A 20,477-nucleotide genomic window follows, 5' to 3' on the forward strand; every position below is an offset into this window, starting at 1 on the left:
AAGGCAATGCCCGCCTCTCTTCTTTCGAACTTGTGAACCAATCACTGGGGCGAACACAGTCAAACATGCCTGATTGTCAGCATGTGATAATGTGTGTGATTTACAGAGTGTAAAGGAATCTTGGATGAGTCAGCCACCCCGCCTGTTGTCAGGTTCACCTTCAGGCTTAACATGACCAGCGCTTGTGGCAGCACCTTCGTGGTTAGTAGAAGTTGGACGAGGAGTAGAATGGGGCTGAATCCATGTTTACTCAAAGCATCCTCCCTTTTCTCTGTGCTTGACTATATTGCCTTCAGACCACCAGTGCAGCTGGCACAGGAATCTTTGCGGACTTCTCCAACAACCAGATGGTTAATGTCAGTGATGTGGTGCACTCCAATGATCCAACCAAAGGGGTAGTGACATAACGCTGAGCTCAAATATTACCATTCCTTTGCTTATCCTTTGGAGTATCTCATCAACAACACCCAGGTGGAAGTGGAAGATATCTGCTTATATTTCCTCAATTACTTTTTTTCAGATGTTTATTGTACAGATCTGTTGTAATATGGGGAAATCGACAGTATCTGTGACCATTCTGATGGTAATTATTTAGAGGTTAAGAGACTTCCATATTGGCTTTACTCTGACCAGAGGTTGCCGCCTGTGCAGGGCACAATGGCGCAAATAAAACCTTAAAGACTAAGACTGTTTGCTCGCGGGGATAAACCTAAGAGCGTACACATACATATACTCATAGAATCTAGAGTTACAATACAATAAAGTTCTGGCTATATACGCCTACTGAAACTGTATGTCCCTTAAACTGCATGTTTTTTAGGACTTAATCTGTTTGTATGTTTGTTAACCTGATTGTGTTTTAGGACTCATTCTTAATGTTCTTTATGATTTTGAAGTGTTTGCTAAAAAATTAAGTTCCCCAGTGGGGAAAATGGCAATCAACATATTTTGGTTTACCAGCTCTGGTAATAAATGTGTTCTTTGGTCATGTGTGTGTCATTTGTAAGTCACTCAAGGGCTTAATTTCCACTAAGGGGGGGACTAGCACCATTTTTCATAGTTTCAGTTTGATTAAGTCTCTTAAAGCAGTGAGTAATTTGTGAAATTGTTTTTCTCATCCCTCAAGCAACCTATAGGTTGTCCTATTGCTGAGGATATGGGGCCTTACTTGGGGCTGATTAAAGCACTTTCCCCTCATGTGCATGCTTTTCAGGTAAAAATGGAATGAATCTTTTTCTATTGACAGTTAATCTCCTTATAAATATAAGATGGAAATAGAACATAACTACCAGTAGGCAGACAGCTGAGTGCATCGCCTCGGCTTACATCTAACAATGCTGCACACACTATTGCAGAGGTGGAGATCTGCACTTTTCTAGTTTTTATTAATATACCCCTGACCTCATTTTCTTCCTCTCTATTGTCTTTGACTAAAATTCTCCGGGCGAGTTTATTAGGAAATTCATACTGTATGTTTAGAAATATGACACCAGGCACGTTTTAATCACAAGTCATAGCGCAATATTTGCAATATGCACAATTGTACACAATTTGTACATTTCAGGAATAGATCATCAATGGCATTTTTTGAATTTTGGAAAGTTATACACAATTACATTGGGTACATGTACAAATGAAACTTTCATTTCTGCCACATTGCATAAACTATTTAAAGAGTGAGATACATATTTAGGTAGAACAGATCTCTCAAATGATTAATCAAAAGACTAGCACTCAAATATGTAGCATTATTAATAAATTAAAGATTTATTCCAATTATTATATAAATACCTTTTTAAAAGTTAGATTTTATGTTGAGAAAACGTTAAGCTCCAAGTCTGAGGCTGTTAGTTCACTGAATCACTTAATTGAAGGTTTTATTTTCATACATTAGAATTCCCTCATTCTCTCAAGTTATATTTATCCAAATGAAGTGTTTTCATATTTAAGTCTCTAAGCAGGAAGTGTACGTTTTACCAACAGATCATGCACTACTATAATGTACTGTAAGCCCTTTTAATTGAATCTATACCCTGCAATTGAAAGTTGTATAGCTGCGATATTAATTAATGTGGGTCAAAACTGCATGACAAATAATTACAGGCAGGTTGAGGCCTAGCCTGCCACATGGTTGAAACACAAAGTATAGAACAACATATAAAAAAGTCCTGATTTACTTCTACACTAATGCACACTGCACAGACCTACATCAACATTTAACTTGCATTCTCCTGTAAAGATGACAACATGCACCAACATCATGTTACATCATGTTGTTTGCCACTCGCTGAGCACTGTCGGTTGTGGAGGAAAGTCTGCAGGGAGTTGTGTTAGGTGCTCATTTAAAGACTGGGTTTCGGACTCCAGACACAGTGCTGACAGGAGCACTTTTGCCTTTGACGAGAGTGAGGGAGAAGATGAAGAAGCAAACACTCATGACGCCCAGGATGATCACACCGGAGATGAGCGCGCTTGTCACTGTGTTCATCTGAAACACTGGAGCTTTCAGATGGGCTAGAGCAGCAAAACAACAAAGAGGCAATCAAATCAGTTCTTATTTCATCCACCTTTCAACACTTGCTCTATGACAACTTAATTGCCAAATCCCACATACACGCTGAGATATTTCCAGCTCAACTACAGTGGTGTTTGATAGCAGAAAATGATTCAGCCATCCAAAACACCAGAAATCAAACGGGCATCAACATTCAATAATCAGGGGAAAGAAAAATCCATCTTAACAGCAGATATACCAATTTCATCACTGACATTAGAATCAAGTAGACCAGAATATAACTATAAGCGACAATAAATGTTTGGATGCTTTTTCTCAACTAAAAAAGTATACTCTCTTTGCTCGTACTACACTTAGTTACAATCAATGGCTCTTTCTGGTGTTATGTAGCAATATAACTCATTTAAGTGCAATTAGTAAAGGCAGGGGGAGATTTAATGTAACTCACAACATGCATCAAACATGACAGGATGATACGATATAATCGTACAGAAGAGTATGTGAGACCTTTTCCTTTTTTGGAGGCTTTTATTATTCTAAATGGCTCACTTCATATCAGTGAAAGGCAACACCCCTTTAAAAGTATAATGCAACACAATGCACAGAATGTGAGGGCTTACCCAACTGAGAGTTGTTGGTTGGCGTCTCATCTGTGAAAAAAAAGTAAAGGCCATTTAAGGGTAACAGCAACACAGTAATTGTGTGTTCATTTCTTGTACAGTACATGAGTCAACAGGATGCCTTCCAGCACTCTCTAACCATCTAGGTCGCCGAGATGAGTTATCACCATCAATCAACCACCTGAGGCTTGATACATTCTTAATATATCCATTCTGAAAATCAATTCAGACATAAATAATACATGGAACTGTTAGAAATCACAGAAAGAGAAGACTTGTGGAGTTTGAAAGAAATTAAAAAAGCTCAAACCAGGCTCAGACTACAGAAGTTTTAAAATCCAAAAAGATTTTGAAATCGGGTTGCATCACAGATCCTTTCTCTAATCTAAAATAATGGCATATCACACACTACAAGCTATTATTGAGATTATCATGCCAGACGAAGCAACTTGCCACCTCCCTTGATCTCTCGGGGAAGTAGATGTAAACAAAACAGACACTGAGGTTGTCTCCAAAATTCCATACTAACATGCTATTTAGTACGCAAAAAACGTATGGGAGAACTTTTTAGTATGTCCAAAACCAAGAGAAGGCAAACTGCATACTATTTTCAGGGAAATATCATGGTATGCAAACAGTGGACATAATTCAGGTAAGGATAGCCAATTGGTCACGGCATAGGACCCAAACACATAAGGTTACCAGTTTTGGTGGGCATGGACGCCCGGCCAATCCTAGCGTTTGAATGCTGCAGAGGGCTGGTCTTGCCAGGAAGAGCAGCGGGATTCATAATAACACGTCAGCTGATTCTGGATATTAAAGGGACTGCTCCGAAAAGGCTGCGAACATTTCGGGAGGTTTAAGACTGGATTTGTAAAATGCTCACATTACCAAACAATCTGGTACCAACCAAGGTCCTGGATCGTATTTTTCCTCCGATTGTCGACAGGGGGAAATCGTGGATAAATAGGTCCAGAACTCCTGTAGTCTGAGCCTGGCTTCATGTATTGGGTATAAGTTAGGAAGAAAAGGCAGTAACAGTGCAGTTTGGATTATGTCAGAAAGATAAAGGTGGTTGGCAGGAAAAAGACACAGAGAAAGGAATATCAGAAACTGTACCACTCCGAGTGATGATTGGCCCAGCAGTCAGGACGGCATTCCCAGATGCAGCATTTGATTCCTTTCCCTCCATGACATCTCTCTTTTTCCTGCTGCCACAGATCTGTAAAAAATGTCCAGGAGAGAGATATAGTGGTAGAAGGTGTTGCACTTACTCATGATTTTTTCTCATCAACTTCTATAATTAAAGAAGGATGAGGCAATATATGCTGACTGAAGGATAGATCCTGTTACAATATATCATGCAGCTGCTCTGGTTTTACCAGAAAATTACAATTAACCCCCAGCTGCTGTCAATTAGGTCTTGATAAAGCATTGTTTTGAAATGTGAGACGAGAGGAATATAATAATAACATCTGACAAATATATCAGACATTTTTCTGAATTGGCAGAAAAGATTACAAGTTTTACTTGATACATTGAGGAAGATACATTTTTCTATATGAGCCAAGGAAATAAAGTAAATAAAGGATATCTGACTGTAAATAAATATCCAGAAAGTCAGTAAACACCTCAAGATAACATATAGGTCCTGGCGATATGAAACATGTAATCATTACTTGAATGATTACTTGAAATTCAGATTTTGTTGCGACTAGAAACTCATGGGCGGCCTGGTAATTGCCTTTGTCTGGTTATCAGTGGTGGAACAAGTACTCAAATCCTTTACTTAACCAAAAGTAGCATTACAACAATGTAGAAAGACTCCATTAAAAGTCCTGCATTCAAATTATTCAATTATAAAAGTATTAGAGCAAAATGTAATTAAAATCTCAAATGCCAAATTACTCATCCAGAATCAGCCAGTGTTATATTTCTATCCTTTAATATGTGATTATTAAGCTACTGATGTAAAAAATAATTTAATATAGATGGTTGAGTTGGAGCTGATGTTCACAATGTTGGTAGGTTAATTCATAAACTAAAATATTTAAAGAATATGTTTTGTTTGTAAAATCTTAAGCTGCAACATAATTAGTAATTCTAATTGTCAAAAAAGTGTAGCGGAGTAAAAAGTACAATATTTCCCTGAAATGTAGTGGCGTGTAACAGTAAATGGAAAAACTCAAGTCAATTACAAATACCTCAAAATTGTGCTTCAAAAGTAACTGAGTAAATGTAGTTAGTTACTTTCCACCACAGATGATTGACGTGTATAAGTGAATGTTTGACAGCTGTGAAATTCAGAGTCTGGTTGTCACATGCTTCCTCCATAAGATGGAGCTGTAGATGGGTGTAAGAGAGATACTGACAAAATATGTCTGTTATATTTTATCCTAATAGTATGTCATGCTTTGTGTGAAAGTGTCCTTTGTTGGTCTCACTGGCATGAGCATTGGGCAGTCATCTGCTCGACACAGTTTGGTGACACAGTGTAGGAAGACCGTGGACATCTTCTGATTCTTGTGCTTTACAAAGCGGAATACTTCAAAGGCAAAGCGGCCCATTTGGCTCTTTCCATTTTCAAAGACGGCGGTCTGGGGGTCTTTTTCACAGCTGGTTCAGGGAGGGAAAATCAGAAAAAGATTATTAGAAAGGAGAGAAACAGAAATATAAGAACTGAACAAAACCATAGATCTGTTACCTAAAGAAAAGATCATAGCGGAGGTCATCGTTGGGGTTTCCAGAGGGTGTGGTGTAGCAGTAGTCCATTAGAACGTTCCATCTATTTAACATTAAAGATTAGTAAATGCAGAGTTGATGGATTTTAATGCAATTGAGATTATGTAGAGGTAAAGGTTACTCAGACACTTTGATGGCACAATGCTCACCTCGCCTGCTGATGATCTTTGTATTGTTTCAACAGATAGAACTGTCTATTACAACCCTGTCTACTAGAAATGATATCCATATACTATATATTTGTTTTTCCCAATTATGTATTGCATAGAAAAGTAATTGCTGCCTTGAATTCCTTTTTTTTAGTAGGAAGCATTACATGTATATATAGTATGCGTTTAACAATTTATTAGTAAAAAAATAAATGAAGGGCTTCAACATGTAGTTTGTCTGGTCGGTCGAATGAGTTGAAAAGAGCTTCGTCGAGTAATCTGCCGTGTCGCCCGGGCATGACGAATCCCAAAAACCCCAATGACGTGAGACAAGATTGAAATAAGTCTGAAATCTTTGAGATCTAATCGGATGTAGCGATGGTATGCTTAAGAGGACCAGCGGTCCATGATTTGAAAAAGGTGTTCTGGGACACCATTACGGGAGGCCGAAGTAGCGGCTCCAATCCTAAAACAGTGTCAAGAGTAAAAGGCGGGAAATATGCCAGACGAGGAGAGACCATGACAAGAATCTAGTACCTACTTGACCGGATATTGAGATGGAAGAGACAATCTGTTGGTATTAAGTCTTGGATTTCCGAAACTGCAAGTAGTTGGCTCTAATGGACTCAGCGATGACTGTATTTTTAAGTAAAAGATGGGTGTAAATTGGCTGGATTGATTGGTTTTGGTTCGCTTTAAGTAGAATGTCATGGTGCCTTCTGAGAACTAAGACGATATGCAGGTGTGGCGGCGTGGGTCAAGGTGGAGGGTTGAGGCAGTGAACTTAGAACATCTGACAAAACCTAGTGAGAACATGGCTTCTAAGGTGAGAGCAAGGTGAGGATTGCTGTATCTGGAGCAGATAGTGTCACGCTTCTGGAACAGAGCAGAGACGCGCAGAGACAGGCACTGGAGACGAGATGAGGTGGAAAGCAAGGTTCTTTATTAGGCACCAAGCAGTCATCCACCGGACCACAAAACAATTCCAACAGGGAGCGAGCCAAAAATCCAAAAACTGTAGTGAGGCAAAGTCACAAATCATAGAAACAAACACGAGCGCAAAATGCCGGAACATGGAGCAAACACAGGGAAGAACACAAGCGATCTGACAACCAGAACAGGGAAAGCAGGGGAGTATATGTGTGTGGGGTGATGAGTAGATTGCAGGCAGTTGAGTTGAATGAGTGCAGTGTGGGGTTGGCAGAGGAAAAAGCTAGGGGCAGGTGATTGAGCACAGGTGAAGTGAATGAAAGCAATCAGGAGACACTCAGACACAGGGGACACATCCCAAGTCTCTTAATTGCATCCCCGTTTCCCTCACTTGGGACCTTTCCTAGCATCTTAGTCCCTCCCACCAGGGATGCATGGAGGAAAACATGCGAGGAGAGAGGAAACGAGGAAATATGTTTTAACAGACATGAGACATCTTTTCCTCAGTTGCGTCACGTGAAGCGACGTCTGTTTCTGATGACAGTGCTGATGATCACAGCTGGATCAGCTGTCAGTCGGCTTTAACAGCTGGAGAGACTTTTGAGAAGTTTGTGTTTGTTGTCTGTTCACATGATCACTGTACTTAATAATAGTAACTAATAATACTAATAACTAATAAAGACACAGTAATCACCACTGTAGAGGTGTTTCTCTCTGTAGTCTGTTAAACTGTGTCCTGTGTTCTGTTTATAAGCACAGGATCCATTTCTACCGGCGGAATGCGATCGTCTTATTTATGAATTAAAAATAAATTGAAATTTAGATTGTGACGTCGATATTAAATAACCCAGAATATGATTATTGTTTCTCTTAAATGATAAAACTCATCAAACCTGACAATCAGGAATGATCAGCCTCACGTGACTGAATGAAATTATGATAAATGATGTAAAAAGTGTTTCGTCTCTCAGCTCTCTCTCTCTCTCTCTGTATATATATATATATATATATATATACACACACACACAAAGGGTTTAGTCTCTCCAGCTCTCTCTGACTTTAATTGTATCCATAATAAAAGTTATTGAGGGAAATATCAGATTATGAAAACACAAATCTTTCTAATAAATGAAGAAAGTTGTTTGTGGTCCTTTTGTTGTTCAGACTACAATGAACATTTATTTAAACCAGATGTTGATTCAGAAAACGAATCAAATATGAAGCTTGCGTTTATTCTGTGATCCGTCTTCACTGTTTACACGTTGAAAAAAATCTCATCAATCTGATCGGCTGCAGCGTCCAATCACATGACTGATGAACAATGAGGGGGCGTGTCGGCCGTTAAAACACTTCCTGGAAGTCTGTTCTCGTGGGTCCTCGCTCATGGCTCCTCAGAGGTCCCTCCTCCCTCCTCCATCCTCAGAGCAGAAATAAGAGCTTTGGGACGGCCGTCAATATGGCGGCGCAGAACAACTTCCGGTTCAAGCGAGGATCGAGGAAATGACAATTAAGAGACTTGAGATGTACCCAGAGACACAGGAGGGAGCTGGGAGGAGACCAGGGGCGGAGCCACACAGACACAGAGACACAGGAACACAGGGGGCAAAGCCTAAACCGTGACAGATAGTGAGGATGCAGGAAGACAGGAAGCAACGGAATGAGCAAAAATGTAACAAAAGAGGTCACGGGGACCAGATCAAATGACGGAAAGGTCATATTGTACTCGTCATGGAATTAGTGGAAGCACTTCCAAGCTGTCCAGTAAGATGAGAGGGTTGAGAGTGATAGGCTATCGATGATGGAGTGAAAAGACTTTGTGTCAAGAGGGATTCCGATAAAAATCAAGGGATGTGGATGGGCCCTCTGTCAACAGTGGAACTCCAAGTTCAGAAAAAAATGAAGTCAGGTTGACCAAACCATAGGGTGTGGTGATGAGGGAGGGCAGATGATGAGAAAATCATCCAAAGGATGGACAAGGAATGGAATTTTATGGTTATTAGACAGGATCCAGCAGAGGGCTTCTGACAGGGTGTCGGAGAGTTTAGGACTGCTTTTGCAGCAGAAGGTGAGCCTAAGAGTGAAGTAATATTTCCCCCCACGCCACTGGACTCCAAAGAAACACCAGAAGTCAGGGTGGATTGGGAGAACTTTGAAAGCACAGGTGAAGACCCCTTTCCGGGGAGTTCTGATGAGGGCGATAGCATTATTAATGGTGGCGTAGTGAAGGGTGAAGTCTTTGCTCGGAAGCAATCTGTCTATGCTGGGTACTGCCGTGAGATCTGGGATGCAGAGAGATCAATAATGATAAGTTTCTTTACAGAGTATTTCCTGGTTGCGATACAGATGAGGCTGATACCATAGTTAGGAAATGGAGGTTGAGCGAATGGGCCAATCAAAAAGCCTTCTTTCACTTCCTTAGCAAGTAGCTGGTCGACGGACTCAGGTTTGTTTAAAGCTGACTGAAGATTTTTGCATTGGAAAGGGATGGATGGTTGTGTGAAGATTCCAGGGTGGAAATCTTTTTCAAACCCCTTGATTAGGAACTGAACGAAAGCCAGATCAGAGTGGTTTTGAAGTGCTGCTGCTAGGGCTGGAATGTTAATGGGTATCGAAAGGTGATTACATAGGTTAGTCGAAGTGGGGTTGTGAGGACACACTGGGCGGATGTGGCCTCCTCCACAGAAAGAGCAGATGTGGAGGAAGTGGCACTGGGACTTGTTGCAACTGGTGTTGTTATTGCTATGGTAAGTTATTGCAGAAGGCACGACATCCTCGATTAAATATGGGCCTACCCCTTTTTACCTATACTATATGGCTGACGATATAGGCTTCAGAGGTGTGGGTGCTGGAGGAGCCAAGGGCAATAGGCGAGAGAAAGTTGAAGCTCTTTTATGGGCTAGCTGTGGCTTAGCATGGGCGGGAATGAAAACTGTCTGGGTGAGACGGGGCACCGCATAAGGAGCATGAAATGGCTGCTCGGGCAGCGAAGATGCGGCAGGAAAATGCGTTGTCGAGCATGCCCCAGTATGTGTCCTTGTTGAACTGTTGCAGACAGGCAGCAGCTTTCGAGGCAAGGTGGATATGGTATTGATAAAAACCATTACCAAATAGTTGTCCAATTCTTGAATTGAGAACAGAATCTCTGAAAAGAGAAAGTGTAAGCGATATCTGTGGGTGTGAGTTCTTTGGAGCTGGTGGGTGTTTTCTCTTTCGGGTGATGATAGTGATTGTGGCCTTCTGGAAATCTGTTGACAGGCAGTTGGTGAAGGGAAGGCATAATGAGGACGGCAAGGTCTAAGTAATTACCATCAATGATCTGTTTACATAGGTTGGTGGGGACTGGAGAAGGACAACAAATGAAAGACTTGGTATGGCAAATGGGAGGGTTAGCTGTAGCTAGGGTGAAGTTCGTGGCTGTCCGCTGAGGTGGAAGGAGTTGGGAGGGAGGAAGGGGAATGAATGGGAGGGCAGCTTGCTGCATTAAGGGCTGTGGATGAGAGCTGGGTACTGCATCCCAGTGCCTGTAGCTCCAGGTTGCATAGATAGCAAGAACTGGTAGAACTGTGAGGCGGAAAATTCTGGCATCCCGATGTCAGGGGTTACACCAAGCTGTTGAGGTAGCTGGAAGAGGGGGGCACTGTTGCCAGGTTCCCCTGCCCAGGCTGACTGGAGAGGTAGCTGGTGCTGGTGGCAAGGTAGGCTGATGTCCCGGTGTCGGAAAACCTGGATGATGTATACTGATGGGAAGATGGGATCCTCAAAATTCCAATGTCTGAAGCACCGGTAAATGGCTTAAATAAGAATTGGATGTTGCTGAAGCCCTTTTTTTGGTTGGCTGAAGGTGGTCTTTGCTTTTGCTGCTGCTGTTTCTGCCGCTTTTGTGATCGGGATATGGGTGAACTTTCTCTTTAACTGGAGTGCTGATGTTGTGGCATGTTGGTGGCATGTGCGCGATGAAGTCATCCAGAAGAGGACTGGTGTTTACTGAGCGGTAAGCACGGCAGGCAGACATGTGCGTATTGAAAAGTTTTGCTTTGTTGTCCAATCTGTGACAATGAATTCCATTTTCTTTTAATGTTTTTTGAAGAGTGGCTATGGTCCAATCAAAGATTAAAGAAGGCTGGTTGTCAGGGGACTTCGCTGGAGAGTGGTGATGGCTGCATATTGTGAGGCCGTAATAGTTGGTTTGATGGTGGGAAACTGGCATCTTTCTCAGTGGTGATGAAGTCGGGGAACTGCAAGCGGCACTTTAATGTCTTTGAATGGACTTGTCCTTTCTTCATTGATGAGGGGGGTGTACTGGGAACTGTATTTGTTTTGAAAGTTGAGGAGGGATGAACCGGGCGGGATATGGACCATGCAAGACACTTTGTAAGGGCTTGCTGGACTCGCTTACTTCCCCGGTGAGTTTTAGATGGCGTAAAGAGGTGTCTGGATCACAAAGGTGGTGGACGTGTTTTCGGATCTTGTTTGCTGTCGTGCACAGGAGACTTTGGACTTGGTCGTTCTGGTCCAAAAAGATCGTCGTCGGAAAGGGATAGCAAGATGGTATCCATAGTGGAAACAAGGTAAGTAGATTAAATGAGATTGTTGGAAGGTTACTTACCTACTAAATGTTTCAATGCATTCCACCAGAACCAAGAGCCCGTCTTTGTTCTGATGTGGAATTCAAGAGCGGAACGGGAGAAGTGGGTTTCGGTGGGTATTTATGGGAATGCAGGAAGAGGCGTGGTAGAGGTGTGGACCTGCTCCCAAAATTCTACTAGGTCGCTTCCAAAGCCATACGAGATGGTCAGTATGTATGGTGGTCGCACAAACTTTGACAACAGAGACTCCTTTCCTGCTTGAATCATGTTTGTTAGGGTTAAGAAAGATGGTGGTTTTGCATAAATGTTAATTATGCAGGCTGGTCTCAACCAGCATTCGTAGCTGTACCTACGGACGATAATGCACTGTAATTCGTAGATATCCCACGAAATTATTTCATATGTTATCCAGGTTATCATGAATGACAAAGTATAAAGACCACTAAAGCACTCACGGGAAGAGAAGTGTATGGGTCCGATAACCAACAACCTTTAGCCAGGGATTTGTCACGTAACTCTCAAAATGTAGTTCCGGCACTTTCGTGGTTATTTTAAGCCAAACGACATTCTTTTTCTAAACATAATTAAATGGTTTTGTTGCCTAAACCTAAGAAAGTATTTCACGATCTTTTCTTAATCCTGACTAAGTTGCTTTGTTTCCTAAACCTAACTAAGTATTTGATGATCTTTACTTAAACCTTACTAAGTAGTTTTTTTTCCTAAACTAAATTGTTTCCTGTAAAGACGGAAATTGAAAGGTTGCTGGCTTTTGCAGGAAACCCCACAAAATATGAGGAATAACTTTTAATAACGTTGAATAAAGTACAAAACAGGTCATCAAGTTACTTTTGATTTTTTCAATAAAAGTCCTCATCCACTCAAAAATGTTTTACTTATTGTTCCTTCACTTGGATTTTGACATTAAAAGGCTGTTTTCACATCTATCTGCTGAAGGAGCAAAGATCATCTTAAATCCCAGTGGTTGGCCGTCAGGGCCAGCAAGCCTTCTCTGCTGGCCTAGACAGAATCACAAAGTTATAGCTATTTTATAATTGAATTATTTTTGATAAATACACTACATGTATTGTAAATATTTTTTCCCATTAGCTCATTATCTCATTGCATAGCTACTGTCTTCCTCAGTTGCGCTGCTTCCAGCACAACTTGTTTTAAGTAGAGCTTTTATCCAATCAGATTTCGCCCCTATGCTGTCTCTAAGTGGAGGCCGGAGGCCTTCAGAATTACAAGTGAATCCCTTTGCAGTTTAAGTAAATGGGGACGATATTGTTGATTGTCATAGTCTTCAACCAATCAGATTTTTAGTTTGACATGTTGGGCGTATTCTTTGACGTGCCAGATCTTCTAGCTAGCCTACAAGTACGTCAGCATTAACGTGCGGCTTGACTGTTGTGAAACTAGCTAGCAGAACTTTGTAGTAGTAAGAGTTAAAGGTTAAAGATATGTAAGACGTTTTTACGTTTTAGCGTTTTGGCATGTTTGGTGGTGACAATCCCAATATCTGCTGCCTCTGCCGAGTGGACATTTTCAGCCCTCAAACGCATTAAAATGTATTCAAGAAGTACAACTGGGGAGGCTCGACTGTCATCACTGAATCGAGAAGGACTTCTTACTGAAACCGAACCGCACCGATGTACTGTACAACCGTGGCATTCTTTGTACTCAAAGAAAGGAGGATGGACTTTTGTCTTTAAATAGTGAACAGCAGCTTTTGTATTTTTACATCTGCAGTAGCCTTACTACTGTGTTAATTTTTCTATCGTGTTGTTTTTATGATATGGTTAATATTGCTCCCTCCGATGTGAATAATATTTAAATAGACCGTGCCCTTGCTGGAATGTGCAGAGGCCTGTTGATCGTGTTATTTGGGTTTTATGTTATTCTACCTGCTTTGTTGTCATATATATATTAGTGCTGGGCAAGTTAACACGTTATTATCGCGTTAATGCATTAAGTAATTAACGTTGACAACTATTTTATCGCGCGTTAACGCATTTTATTTTTTTATTATTATTTTGAAAGTCCGTTGCTCACTGGCAGCGGTGGAGGAAGTCTTCGGCAGACTGCGTTTATGCAGCGTGTGGGAGAAGTATAGATAAACAAAAGCAAGACAAGCTAACAGATGCTACAGAGAAGTGGATACAAACTGCAGCCGGTTAGTATTGTGGAAGATGTCGGTCTAAGGAACGTTCTTAGGATCGCAACGAATGACGGCACGTATGAGCCTCAAGACGCACCATCACAAGAAGAATACACGAGTTGTATGAAAAGGAGAGGACTACTAAAGCGACAGCGTTACAACGTGCACCAGCTGTTGCTCTCACTGGAGACTACTGGACATCGCTGGGTAACCATCATCACCTCGGAGTTACAGCATTATATTGATGAACAGAGCTGCATTCACATGCTCTGACTGTCATGAAGACAGAAGACAAGACATTTTGCTGAAACGTGCGCGGAACATGTTATTGATGTTGTACAGCAGTGGAACGTTTCACATAAAGTCAGCACACTGAGCACAGATAGTGAAGAGATATAACTGCTACTGTGTATAGGGAATACTGCTGTTAAAAATAACCTTATTTGTTTAAAGTGTTTGCAAACCAAATGTTATTGCCCTTTTGTTCATATAGCAGTACTTTTAAAATAAAAGTGCGCAATACACTACTTTTGAATTCATTATTGAATTTTGCGCATAACAATGCGATCAATCACAAGAAAATCATGCGATTAATCGCGATTAAAAATTGTAATTATTGCCCAGCTCTAATAAATATATGTGACTGGTTCTTGTGAGTTTGTTCTTTTCATTGTGTTAATTACATTGATTTTGACTATATGCATCAGACTATATTGCCCGTTAATGACAAAGCATCCCGTCATGCTGGCGTTATAATGTGGTTATTAGGAGTTGGTTCAACTGTAGTAGGACAGCACTGAAGGCCCAGGTATAAAATACACGGCCCGCCACTCCCAGTTTAAATGATGTAAGTAGTAAGTACCACCAGGGTTTTTGTGATGTTTGTGGGCCAATGTGCAATTTACACATGTGTAATGTGGAAAATTGAAGCCTCTAGAGTACATACACTCTGAGTGCACTTTTCATTTAAGTAGCTCTTGTTTCCAGCAGTACAATTTTTTAAATGAGCAATACTTGCATATTCTTGGATTATTAATTAACAACATTGTGTCATTGTATTAATAGAGAACATTATTCGTAATACTTTCATAATGGATTTGCTGTTGCAAATTTATAGTACATTAACATATTTGTAGGAGACAGGGTTGGAAATTGGCATGCCATAGACATAGTTAATGTATTTCTGGTGACAAAGGAAGTCAGGATAAGGTGATAAACAATGAGCCATCTCCCCTTAAAATCTGTGAAGTATCCTTGTGTTTACTCCCACCCTTCAGGCCAAGTAACTCTCCCACCTACGACTAGCCCCACAGGCAAGATCGAATGACCACAATACAAAGGCTTCACATATTCAAATCATGTCATGTTCAAAACGAAGGAGTAGATAAGTCCCATGAAAATGATCAAATTTAGATCTATTTACATCTGATCTAGTCAGAGAACATCAGGGGATTTGGTCAATTCTCTGGAGAGGTCAGGTGTACTCAGCAGAATGTATTTCCAACAACAATTACAAAGATACAGGACCAGCAGTGTGATGTACGATGTGGTTTTCATGCTCTGTCACAATTTGTGAGTCTTAAAGAGACTCTGTCAGAATTCATGAGATCAGATAGAAAAACATCTAAGATCAAAGAGAGGTACAAGGTCAGAGTCAAGACTTTGACATGGTGCATGCCTGCACTGTGTGTATCATCAATGGGAGCAGTAAAACACAAAAATTATTCTCAGGTGAACAAATAACACAGTTAAAAGTCTAATGCTTCATCTGTCTCATGTGTATTTATAAAGCAGGCTGATTCAATTTATAAGCTGTTATTTTTCTGAGACATCCTTATAATGAGTCTAATAAACAAATTAAGAACACGTTTTTTTACTTTTACTGTGATCTGGCATAACTTAAATATAGAAGAGGTCAAAACTTCTTGGAGGAAGGTGGAGTTGTGCCATAAATCCCTACTCTGCTTCTATATCACCTAAATATAGGTCAGTGGTGTTTTTCTTCACATTGTGTTGCAGCCAAAGGTGTCACTTTACAGCACTGTGTATTGCTCTCCATGGTCAGTATAGGTAGGGTTGCTTACATTGTGCTTGTACCAATGGCATTATTTAATAATGGACAACATAAATGGATATGGTAACCTACTCTCCCTCTAAAAATATGTTGTTTTGGTATAAATTGGCTTATTCAGATTGAATGGCTGGATGTTGATTGAATACCTCCTATCCAGGTTAGAAGCTTTTACGGCTGCAAACACTCGCGTCTTCAGGGTCAGTCCTGCCATGGGGATGGACAGCTGCTGAATGTATGACGAGTCCTGTACATAAACCATAATAGCATTTCAGCAAGTTTGTCACAATACCCGACTCTTTCCCTTCATCCTGTTGAGGATGATTTGTTCAGTTTCACTACACTTCATGAATCCCTGCATATTTGTTATCTGGTATCCACACAATCCCTTTATTAGTGTTTGGTTCAAACTGACTATATTTAGCATATGGTGTAACATGAATTGAGGGTAAATTGAGAATAATTTTCTCCAATTACAGGATTAAAGGTCATTTGCTGCCTACTTGGGCAACATGAAAGGGTTTCTAAACCTTTGGTATCCCTCTCATCTCCTACATAGATCATCATCCTCAGAAAATACTGAAATTGCAGATTTAAAAGGTGCAGATTCATTTAACATAGCTGCAGAGCTTTGAATGCTCGTTGATGCTTTCTGACTTATTATAGCTTTGGTATATGACTTTGTCTCCAGTGCAGCAGCCTATAAGCTGCCCTGCTGTGCAGCAAAATAACAGATATTTCGACTCAACTGATGTAAACTTACATTGTAAAGCAGTAGATTCAGCGTGCTGATGAAAGTACCATTGCTTTCCTTCACTGAGATTGCAGCTGCTGACCTTCAATGAAGATAAAGAAAAGATCAAAGTTCCCAAAAACATTTTGAAAGGTGATTCCAATATTTGAAGTGACATTTGCCTGACTGGTATGTGCATTTTTTAAATTAGAATATAATTCTGTAAGCATAGATGGTGCTTTACTTGCTAATATTCACAATATTAATAAAGAAGAACAAACTTGCAGCATCTTGTGTTGTGATGTTAGTGCATATGAGCGTGCCCCACTGGTTTGCTAACGGCCGCCGCTCTGCACTGCTCTCATAGACAGGTACAGCTGATAACACTGTTATCATGATGAGTAGCACCTATCCTCCGATTCTCCCTCAGGTAAACACTGTTAGCTCTGTCAGCATTGTTTACGCTGTTAGCACTGTTTACTTTGTCAGCACTGTTTACTTTGTGAGCACTGTTTACGCTGTTAGCACTGTTTACTTTGTTAGCACTGTTTACTTTGTGAGCACTGTTTACTTTGTGAGCACTGTTTACGCTGTGAGCACTGTTTACGCTGTGAGCACTGTTTACTTCGTGAGCATTGTTTACGCTGTTAGCACTGTTTACTTTGTGAGCATTGTTTACGCTGTTAGCACTGTTCACTTTGTTAGCACTGTTTACGCTGTGAGCAAGAGGTGGACACAACTTATACACCAAAAATATGATGAGATATAAAACAATAGCCCCAGAACCCTTTTGAAGCTGAGAATGGTCAAGTTTTGTCGACTCTGTCAGAGACATGTTGATCCAGCACCACGTTATTTTTTAGGCTTCATTTTCTGGTGGTGTTGTCTCCGAATGCATTATACTTCCAATAAAAATTGTGTGCATCATGGAAGACAAACTCAGAGACAGAAATTCAGTACTAGTGTGTGGACGGTATTAATTATGTATTGCCGGTGGTTATTTTATTTTGTTCACCCCGTTGGCATAATGACTCAAATTTACATTATTACAAACAACATCCTCATAAATGAACATATTTATTAACACCTCTCTGAGTCAACAAAAACTGAACAGCATAAATTCTAAAAAAAAAGACTGTATTTGAATTTAGTTGTCCACCCCCTGTATTTCAGTAGTCAATATGTCCCTCCATGACTTTTTCTTTTCCCATTTGTTAATTGGTTGAACTTATTTCAATGGATGGCTTACTGACTCTCTGTAGCAACCTACTAGAGCACTTTCAAACCAATGAAAAAGTGGAGGTGAGACTTACGAGGCCAGCTGTGTGTTGTTGACTAGGTATTCCAGTGGGTAACTGCAGCTGAACTTGTACAGCAGACCTGGCAGGTAGCTGATGATGGTGGGGGGATCCGGTGTGTCGATATACCCTGATATGTTTCCAATCTGCACCAGTGACAGGTTACCATAAGCGTTGGGCCCTTGAGCCGTGGAGACCTGAGGCGAACAAAACCAGTGTGAGTGACACTCCTCCTTCTGGCTCTAACCGACCACCATTATCTTACTGTGGGCACACCGGACTGGACCATCAGCCATACTACTGAGCATGCTAAGGCCCCTCACTAATCCCCAACATCCTCATCATCTGATCTTTTTCTACAAACGGTGGGGAGGCTTTTTGCTGTTTTTAAAATGTTCCACTTCAGTTTGTAATTGTTTAGCCTGTATAATTTAGCATATAAAATGTTAAAAGTAACTGTCAAGTCATCTAAGAATATGAGTCATTTTATGACACTTTTCAGTAGTTAAACTGTACATAACCCAGCCTTTACAGTAAACTATATTTTCATTAGCTTTGATAATATTTTCTCAAAGCTATTCATATTATAATATTTCTGACCCATAACAGTTGAAGCACCAAATCCAACTCCATCATTAACAGCGTCAGTGATGCTGACAGTAATAATGTCAAATCTGCTAAACAAGCAATTCATTATAACCATTCCTGCTTTTCTTACCACTAGGGAATTGCCACAGGATTCCAGCGTCGCCAGGCTGATACTAAAGATTACCACAGTGGGAAAAGTGTTGTTATTGATGAAACCACGGCAGTGGGAGTCTCCATGGCGTCCATTGAGGGCCAGGTCAGTGTCTGTGTAGCCAGAAAAGAGGACAGGGCAGAAGTTGATCTTGAGGGTGATGGTCTGCACCCCACAGTACACACTTATATCCCTCTCCGCTGCAAGACACACAAACAGAGGCAGGTGCATACAGGCATTAAAATGAGTCACAAGATATTAGGTTTGATATTTTGTTATTTATTTATTTAGATAAAAAATTGAAATGATGATTTTTTGATTTTTTTATCATGTTTTAGGTAAGAAGTGCACTTCTGGTATGACAGTTCAAAACCATCACTCTAAAAATGAATTATCTCCTTTTGGGTATATGTAGCTAGTTTGTGGAGAAATTTCCTTTAAAGAGACATTCACATGTAGGGCCTAAATTCTGTCCAGTTACAGACAAAGTGTTGAGTTCCTCACCAGGGAAACGGCTGTGAAAGTTGGCGTCACAGTTGTATCCATTGAATTGAGCTCCAACTGATAAAGCCTTACTAAACAGTAAAAGAATCAGAAATATATGTTCCATTTCAGCACCTGAAACAGAGCAAGAAAGTGCACTTAGTTTCAGAAACAGTCTATATGTCAAATAGAAAGTGAAATCCTTCATATATTACATTATTCTTGAGGAATACCTACATCAGTCTTCCCCGAGTGTGTTAATGTCAGATACTAAGATTTCCTCAGAAATCTTGCAACAGTTTTGACTGTCACATAGAATTATCTTTGAAAACCTGCAGCCGACAGCTTGAGGTAAAAAGGCAGATCGCTGCTCTAGGAAAAGTAGAATCACTCACCCTGTTTCCTGGAAGCCAGCGAGTCAGCGGTTCTCCATAAGCTTGGGACAGACGATGGAATGGTCCGCACAGCATCCCTACCCGACAACTAGAAACAGGACTTGGTAGCAGGGGGGGAAAAAGGGATCTACACATAAGAGATTCATTATTTGAACATGTCAACAAAAAAGGGCTGTCCAGAGAGAACATGGGAAAGTTCATCAAATCTGAATGTGTTATACAAATCCTTTCACGTTCGCAGAAACATGAGCAGGTTTTGAAGTTTCCCACTCATATCCTTTCGGTCCAATCTGGCTGTGTCACTGCTCACAAATGGTTTGACGCCGCATGAGGTCCTGTGGCGGTGGGGGGGAGAATTATCTTTTCATCGCTCCAGTGGCCCTGGCCTGCTGACTGAGCCATTCCTTTCTCCCCGGGCCGGTCATGGATTGCAGAGCCCACCATGCGGGCTCTTGGCCCCCGGAATCCACACTTTTCATGCTTTGTGTGCAGTAGTCCTCAGTCAGCATAGCAGCAGGCAATCTGCTTGGTGGGGCTGCGAGCTGCTGCCGGCCTCCTACCTGATCCCCAAACTTTGATTCCTGGACACAGGACTCCAGCCACATAAAGAGAGCAAAGAAAAAGAAAGCAAAGTTCATGCAGTTTCAAGGGATTAGCCGGTCCTCGCTGTCCCATCTTCCGTATAGATGACAGTATATGTGACGGGCTTGCTGCAGTGTGAACCAGACAGAGGACACACAGGGATCCTGTGAATATGGAATATGAGATGGAAATGACATTTTTTGAGCAAACTTCTCGCTTTAGGTCCAATGGAAACAAAAAGAGGCACTTGTTCATTTACTCTCCTCTGACCATTTGAAATTCCAGCCACATGGATTTTTCTTCTCCACATGTCTGTTATCACCAGTATTATTTCTTACCAGCTTCAACACAACAACAATCTGTCCTGTTGAACATCATCAGCTTTTACAGTTAATGACAATTTGAAATCAACTTTTTTTTAACTTTTTAAATGGTTTTTGTATTTTTTCTTAAATCATCAGAGCACAGTTCATCAG

The 20,477-nt window shown here is 40.8% G+C and overlaps 1 protein-coding gene across 1 annotated transcript; it reads right to left on the bottom strand.

Moving 5' to 3' along the window:
- Nucleotides 1–2,338: 2,338 nt before the first annotated feature.
- LOC116399953 (zona pellucida-like domain-containing protein 1) lies at nt 2,339–19,151 on the bottom strand. Its single transcript, XM_031877467.1, has 10 exons — nt 19,046–19,151; nt 18,521–18,741; nt 17,818–17,999; nt 16,535–16,607; nt 15,921–16,018; nt 5,840–5,920; nt 5,580–5,751; nt 4,255–4,357; nt 3,119–3,165; nt 2,339–2,488 (listed from the first exon to the last, which is right to left on the bottom strand). Exons 1-10 carry the CDS (start codon nt 19,149–19,151, stop codon nt 2,339–2,341), a joined length of 1,233 nt encoding a protein of 410 aa, XP_031733327.1.
- Between the last annotated feature and the right edge of the window lie 1,326 nt (nt 19,152–20,477).

This window comes from Anarrhichthys ocellatus, unplaced genomic scaffold (assembly GCF_004355925.1).
Source record: "Anarrhichthys ocellatus isolate YVR2014 unplaced genomic scaffold, GSC_Weel_1.0 scaffold138, whole genome shotgun sequence".
Lineage (NCBI taxonomy): Eukaryota > Metazoa > Chordata > Actinopteri > Perciformes > Anarhichadidae > Anarrhichthys > Anarrhichthys ocellatus.